Source organism: Hemiscyllium ocellatum, chromosome 9, assembly GCF_020745735.1.
Source record: "Hemiscyllium ocellatum isolate sHemOce1 chromosome 9, sHemOce1.pat.X.cur, whole genome shotgun sequence".
Taxonomy (NCBI): domain Eukaryota; kingdom Metazoa; phylum Chordata; class Chondrichthyes; order Orectolobiformes; family Hemiscylliidae; genus Hemiscyllium; species Hemiscyllium ocellatum.
In genome coordinates, this window is record NC_083409.1 from 47,471,857 (window position 1) to 47,480,042 (window position 8,186).

An 8,186-nucleotide genomic window follows, 5' to 3' on the forward strand; every position below is an offset into this window, starting at 1 on the left:
GGGACCCAAATGTTGCATTGGGAAGGCAAAAGTCTGTGAGGTGAATTCCATGTATTAAAATCTGATGATCAGAAATAGAAATGGTTCTACACCCTTGTGAGCCACTTAACTCAACATTTTAATCGCTGCTGAACAAAAATGTATCATTAAATTATTCCCTGATGCTCCACATCACTGTCTCATATCAGATACCGGGCACTTTGAAGTTTAGATTTTAATCGTTGCATCTCTTGTTTGCACGCAATTTCTTAATATTTTGATTGGCGAATTCTCCTGTATGATTTTGGCTCCACGAATCTGGTGGAAGTTCCCAGAACCTTATTAGACAAAGCAGAAGGGGATGTTGGATCAGGTGATTGGGAATTTCTTTTTACTGCAGCGGGAAATTTCCAAGTCAGCAAACAGCTCTATAAAACGGGAGGACGAAGCACACTGCAGTGCTGAGAGTTTCTTGTGGTTAGTAGTGATAAACGGTGTATATCACAGGCTTGAACTGAGAGAATGCTCTTCACCATGGCTGCTCGAACCTCACATCTGTATTTTGCACTGACTCTCCAGTTCCTGCTCACAACGGGTAAGTTCTGGATTCGATTTCCCAATGTTTAATGCACGTTATTCTGTTTTTAAGAAGTCATTATTGTTAGCTCATTATTAAAGCAAAACACCTGTTTTGGCTTCCGTCTGCTTATGTACAAAATTCATTTGTGAACTTCAAAAAAGAGTACGGTTCAAATCTGTAAACGTCAAATGATTGAAAACTTTAGATACGTTTGTAATTTTTGAAAGATTTGCATTTACAAACTTCTCTAACGTTCATTAAATTGTGAACTTTTAACTGGAACGTGTAAACTTCTGACAAAGTTAGAAGTTTTTCTTACAGGTGCACTTAAGTTTATGAACAATTTATTTTATTAAACTTTTTAAAAACTAAATATGTATGCCTTTCTAAAATAAACGTTTGATAAATCTGGAAGGCTGTTTACATAAAGTTGAAAGACTACTTATAAGTTTGTAATTTTTAAAAATGTTGTTAAACTTTTTAAAAATAAATATGTATTTTTAATGTTTCTTACAAAGAAGTTCCTAAATTCCTTGCCTCTCTTCAGTGTATAGCTTCCAAATACAGCTACAGCCGGAGTCCTTGCCATGGATCCGTGTAGGCCAGGAGCTGGTACTGAGGTGTGAAACCAAGGAATGTCCCTCACCTAGCTTCAGCTGGAGAACAGGAATCGACAAACCTCTCGGGGGTAAGGTGAACAGCCAAGGCTCCATGTCTACCCTCACCTTCTCCCCGGTGACCCGTCAGAACGAGAACACATTCATCTGTGTCGCAACCTGTGGTGATCAGAAGAAACAGAAGTCCCGGGAGGTGAATGTTTATTGTGAGTGTTTACCTTTTTGTCTTTTGCATGTCTGTCGCTGATATTTGCTTAAAACATTTGTTAAAGCTTTCCCTAGTTTCAGAGCTCACGTGGTGCACTGGCAGCGCACCAGGAGGGTCTGGTTGCAAGTTTTACCTGCTCCAGAAATGTTTAATAATCTCTCAGAACAGAATGATTGATTGAAAAGAAAGCAGCTGTGCTCTGGGTGATTTTTACTTAAAAGTACGAATTTAAATTGTCTGCAGTTTCAGAACTGTTTTCTGGGTGTGTTGGTGACTGACTGGGCTTTTGTAAGATTTGGGAGATGTGGGTGGCCTGTCATGAGGGATGCTGTCAGACTGTGGGTTCTCTTAACTGAGAGTGACCTCAAACTTCTTGTAACTGCAGCTTTCCCAGATGCGCTGACCCTGGAGACGGTCGGGACATTGGAAGTGGGCAAGAAGAGCACTGTGACCTGCACTGTGCCTGATGTTTATCCCCCAGGCAGAGTGGAGGTCAAGTTGCTGAAAGGAAAAACAATCCTGGCTGAAAAGCAGCACTCTGGGGGAGATGGGATTACCCTCAGCAATGAACTCATCCCTTCCCTGGATGATTCAGGTCAGGAGATCACCTGCCAGGCTCAGTTCTACATACAGAAGATCTCAAAATCTTTGGAGAGCAAGTTAACACTACAGGTCCTGTGTAAGTACCCAGACAGATAATTCACCATCACATTCAATAGTGTGCCGATGGATAACACATTGCTTCAAAAAGGTTCAACCTGCTCTTACTGCATGAACTGAAATCTCTCTCTCCCCCCTCAATAGATGCTCCGAGGATGACAGAAATTTCTGTGACGCCATCTACCACAGTGAGAGAGGGTCAGGATCTCCAGCTGACCTGTGCTGCTCAGAGCAAGCCCACTGCCAGCTTTGTGTGGAGCAAACTGTCAGCCCAGGGCTGGTCACTCATTGCTCAGAATAAATCCACTCTGCAGCTGCCCAAAGCCCAGCTTACAGACTCCGGAATCTATCGCTGTGAAGCCAACAACAGGTTAGGGCAGGAGGCCAAACAAGTGCAGATTCATGTTCTCAGTAAGTGCAGCTTATTTCTCTTTGCAGTGCTCTGCACACCAAATCACTGATGTTGGCTTTGTGCACTCTCTTGCTAATTCACTAACTTCACTCTGCGTCTCTCTACACAGCTGCCCCCAGAGATACTCGCCTCACGATCAGTCCCTCCGTCGTGAAGGAAGGACAGCATGTCACTATTACTTGCACCAGCCACTCGAACCCCTCTGCTGAGATTGTACTGAGCAAGAAGACAGAAAGTGGACAAAGAAAGCTGCATGCAAAGAATGGAACATTTATAATTGATGCAGCTCAATCTAGTGATGAAGGGCAGTATGAATGTGAGGCCAGGAATGATCTGGGAATACAGACCCAGAACACAGAGCTCATCGTTCAAGGTTTGTCAGGAAATTGGTGAACATGTTACAAAATATCTGACTTTTTGGAAAGTTAACGATTTTCACACAAATTTTATTAATGAGAATATAACTTTATTCCTTACTCCACAGTTCTGACTGTTTGGGTTCGTCCTTCCAACTTGGTCAATGAGGGTGAGAATGTCACCATTGGCTGCACTGTTCACAGCAACTTCTCTGCAAATTTCACCTGGAAAAAAATGGAGAACAACAGTGAAACCATTTTGCCTTCCACGAACAACTCCTTTTCCATCCTTCAAATAACTCAAAGTGATGCTGGACACTATATGGTTGAAGTAATCAATGAATTGGGGTATCAAACGGGAATTGTGAACATACACGTTAATGGCAAGTAAAACATATTTTCAGTATATAATTGTGGGAGTGTGGTGTCTGGGTCTGCTGTAGTACTGAAATATGTTTCTAAATATAGTCTCATATCTCTCCACAGAAACAAAGCTAAGTGCTCCCATTGATGAGAAACCAAGGGGAATTCTAGAAACGGCCTATGTAGGCGCTTCACTTGGTGCTGCAGGATTATTATTTAGTATGACATATTATATCTATCGCAGCAGTAACTGCAAGGGATCGTACAAGATGGCACCACAGCAGGTCTAGTGAAGAAATAAAGGACTGTGTGAATTAATATTCCTATTGCACTGACTGTTAAATCTTCTGGCTCTGCTGTGAGAAGCAGGTTGGTGGGCCGGAAGATGAATTTTTAATTATCCAGGAACTTGAACTAAGTAATTAGATTAGATTACTTACAGTGTGAAAACAGGCCCTTCGGCCCAACAAATCCACACCGACCTGCCGCAGTGCAACCCACCCATACATTTACAGGCAATTTAGCATGGCCGATTCACCTGACCTGCACATCTTTGGACTGTGGGAGGAAACCAGAGCATACCCACACAGACACAGGGAGAATGTGCAAACTCCACACAGTCAGTTGCCTGAGGCAGGAATTGAACCCAGATCTCTGGTGCTATGAGGCAGCAGTGCTAACCACTGTGCCACCGTGCCGTAATTACTTTTGTTCACTTCAAAAAGCTTTAACAGATAATTCAAATAATACAACTTCAGAACACAAAGTTAATTTTATCACAGTTGCTAATCTTCATGTGACATTTGCAGAAATGTGAAAATAATTCATTTCCAAGATGATGGATAAGATTTAATGACATTTTGGGTGATATGAAGTATAGATGGTCCCTGTCATATGAATGCAATTCAATCGCATTACCAACAGCTGGCATCCAGAGAATGAAAGGCAAAGATGACTTGAACTTAAGACACTTTATTGTAAATAGTTTTCAGATTTCTTTACCTAAGTAGCTGTGATATTTATTAATTGTAGTATATATTATGTTGATAGTAAAAGTGTACAAACAATTCACTCTAAAATAGATACTGGCATTAACAAATGACTGTGATAACTACCTATAGACAGCAGATACACATTCAGAGTCCTAACACTTGATAATCAAGTAGATATGGTTGCTGAATGCTGTTAGATTCAGTGTTCATTCCACTATCACAGTAGGCCTGGTACATACAGGTGACAGTAATCCCAGTTTATACTAAAATAACTGTAATAATAATCCAGGCAGCCAAACACTAATGCTGTAGACAAACTCTATTGAGAGGTTGGATTACTGCAGTATAACCTACCAACATACTGAGGACCAATTCTACAAACAGATTCAGATGTACAGATCCAGGTCACTATCCACTATGGTTGAATCCAGGCAATGACTGCTCTGTTGAGCTTGGGTAATATGCTGGTTTGTGACACTGTGTTGGGGTGGAATCAAATTCTAAAGCTGGGACTAGCAAGTATGACTTGTAGATGACAAAATAAATTAAACTCAGTTTATCCTGCAGTCTGCTTTGGTTAATTCAAAGCTTTCTTTGAATTATCCAGGAACTTGAAATATGCAACTTAATAAAAACAGGAAGTACTTTTGTTCACTTCAAATAACTTTAACAGATAATTCAATAATACAACTTCAGAAAACAAAGTTCATTTTATCACAGTTGCTAGCCTTCATGTGACACTTGCAGAAATGTGAAAATAATTGGTTTGCAAAATGATGGATAAGATTTTAGTGACACTTCGGGTGATATAAAAGTTTTTGTTGCATCTACTTCTGCACATCTGTAAAAGAATCACCAAATTGTTTTATTGCTTCCAAAGATGATTCAATATCTAGAACTACCTAGTGTACAGCAGTTTATACTGGTTGACAATTGTGTTTTTAATAAAATGAAGTATTTTAAAAAAGAACTCTCTTTTTTCTGGTGACGTTTAATGTGAATGCTGCTCATCTGGGAGTCAAATGTAAGATCAACAATGTTACTGTTCTCGTCCTGACAATACTGGAGGAGCATGAGAAGAAATTGCTGCTGGAAAAAGGCATATTTGGGAGAATCTGCAATCCTTGCCCTAATGGAACAAAACACAAAAAGTAATTAGGGACTAAAAGGAAATAACATAGAGGTGAGAAGGAGGGTCATAAAGGCACACAGCAACAGAGAGAAAAGCACAAGGGATAAAGGAAGAATAACAGGGAGAAATACTTTTACTGACCTTTGGCAAAAGCATGATTTACTTTTGAAAGAATTAAATAAGTGACAAAAGCTAATGGAATATTAGAATTTACAGACAAATGAGATATGTATTACTTTGAAGCCATTGCTCTCAGAAAGCAATGCAGTAGTGAAGGAGCAGCACAGATGCACAAACATGCTGCCTCTGAAGAGGAAGCAAGAATTGAAAGAATTATGAGAATTCAACAGAAGGTACTTGAAATCATGAACGGTGAGACACAGTATACAGAAACTGGTAGATTCCTGTGATTAAAGAACAAGTAAATTCCAGATTGTACGTCAGATTTAGGACAAAACATGTTGTTAAAACATTTAAACCGTGCTGTTGATTAAAGCAGAATTCACAGCAATATTTAAAATTGGGTTAGGCAGTTGGATAAAGAGAAAGGAAATAAATAGGTATGAAAACATAGCAAAACCTATTATTCATGAGGGAAGTAACTACCATTATAAAATGATTAGGATAAAATGGTCGGCTTCTGTGCTTTTGTTTTAGAGTAATCCTTTGCATTTGGAAATGGTTGGCTTATTATATTGTACTCCTGGAACTAATCACAGGTAAGTCTATCACTTCAGCACTGAATGTGATTAGAGTGCCAGTCATGGTCACAGAGATGTACAGCATGGAAACAGACCCTTTAGTCCAAATCGTCCATGCCGACCAGATATCCCAAGCCAATCTAGTCCCACCTGCCAGCACCTGGCCCATATCCCTCCAAACCGTTCCTATTCATATACCCATCCAAATGCCTCTTAAATGTTGCAATTGTACCAGCCTCCACCACTTCTTCTTACAGCTCATTCCATATACGTACCACCCTCTGTGTGAAAAAGTTGCCCCGTAGGTCCTTAATGTGTGTGTGTGGAACAGGCTCCAACTTTTAACAGCATCAAGCAAAACAAAAGGTTTCCATATCTTGTCCAGCATTATTTTCTGACTAGAATGTCTTTCACTTGTATTGCATTCTAACATGCAAATTAGGCCAGTGTTTCAGTTTCTGGTGCACAATGTGGGTCTAAAGGGGGTTACCACTTTAATCTCTGAAGAAGGGGGAATTTTCTTACATCATGTTTCCGTTCATTACAATCAAGGAGGGGAAATATTCAACAAAAATTAAACTGGGGAATCACAAAGACCTGTCAGTCTTGAGGAAGCAAAAGCAAAAGCAAAAGCAGAACCAACAGTTGCAAGAAATGCATAGCAGATCAGTTAGTATTTATAAAAAAGACAACACAGCAATTCGAGAGTGAAACCTTCTGTAGAGGTTTGCAGAATCGATTTAGTTATTAAGATATAAAGCTAGAAAATTAAACGTGATGTGTCATTACAAGGAGTAAGGCAGACACCAGGTACTAAAAGTCCTTGTTGGCTCCTTAGAACATACAGGCCTCACAGACACAGACAGTGCCCAGCTGTTAAAAAAAACACTTTACCTATAACACAATGAGTCACTTTCACAAAAAGTGCTGAAGTAGGAGACAGTCACAGAAAAATAAGGTGGCAAGTATCTACTCACACAAAAAGGAAGAGTTTACGATAAAAATAAATACCTAAAGTGTTCCTAGGGAAAACTAGTTATTAGTAGTCTTTTGTCAAGAGAAAAACTAAGACAATGGGCAACTCGCTAATTTCAAATTTGATATAGGGCAAGCGTCACTTAGTGAATCGTGCTTGAAAATACACTATCTGCAGTTGCAATTACTGTACATCATCTAGGAGGTTTCCATTAAAACTATGTGACAAACAACTCTCCAACATAAGTAGCTTTTCAATGTAGAAACCCTATACATAATTCACAGTCAAGATTTCTCATTCTGGAGTATGAGTTTGTCTTGCCCTTAATCTTCTTTAAACAGAAAAACGAATTAAACCAGTAAAAGCTATCAAAGAACTGGTCCAGAAGAAATCAATAATGGAACAATAGCCCAAAGAAACAGCTGATCATGGAACAATTGATCCAAGGGCAAATGGTAGAAGACTTCATTGTGACACCCTAGAATCACGGCAGAATCCAAAAGAGTTCAGAATCCATTCAAATTAACTATGTTAGCATTGGAAATTTGTTCCAATCTGTCAGCAAGATGGAAATCTGCTACTGTACTGATTTGGCAGAAATTCTTTCCACTCCTGTCAACACTGGAAACAGTTCAGACAGTAAGGATCAGCAATATTTGTGAGCACGCATTAACAAGCACATAGCCAAGAAACATTACAGCCCACTTGAGTCCCTTGATGCATCTGAACTGAAACAACTCAGAGTGCAGGGCAACTTAGGAACAAATAGTTATGACAGGTTTCAGCCTCATGTTAGATGGGAAGAAAAATTCAGAAAATGCAATTTTTTAATCTTCCCTGGAAGATAAGTACCAGAAATAGAGATCATGTCAAGCAAAAACAAAATTCTTAAATAGCATCACTGAGGAAGTGAACTTAGTGTTTTGACCAATACGGCAATCACTGAGGCCAAATGAAAGCATCCAAGCTAATCAACAAGTTAAAGAGTCAACATGCCAACACAAATGTTTCAGCAGATTGGGGATAAAAAAAACTGTCACACCTTGAAGATGTGGTGGGTACAAGCCCATGGAAGCTGCCACTCAGAGAGGATGACCAAGGCCAGAGATCCAGGCTAGGGGTAAAGATTCATAAAAATCTACAGCACTCTAGGGTCAGTTAACTTAGTTGGCTGGAGAGCTGGCTTATGATGCAGAGTGATACCAATTGC

The 8,186-nt window shown here is 39.7% G+C and overlaps 1 protein-coding gene across 1 annotated transcript; it reads left to right on the top strand.

Annotated features, from left to right (window-relative positions):
* The first annotated feature begins 349 nt into the window (after positions 1-349).
* On the top strand, positions 350-5,099 carry LOC132819000 (vascular cell adhesion protein 1-like). The gene is made up of 7 exons (XM_060830234.1): positions 350-574; positions 1,107-1,382; positions 1,770-2,063; positions 2,189-2,455; positions 2,566-2,829; positions 2,941-3,195; positions 3,299-5,099. Exons 1-7 carry the CDS (start codon positions 502-504, stop codon positions 3,463-3,465), a joined length of 1,596 nt encoding a protein of 531 aa, XP_060686217.1. The 5' UTR covers positions 350-501; the 3' UTR covers positions 3,466-5,099.
* The last annotated feature ends 3,087 nt before the right edge of the window (positions 5,100-8,186 follow it).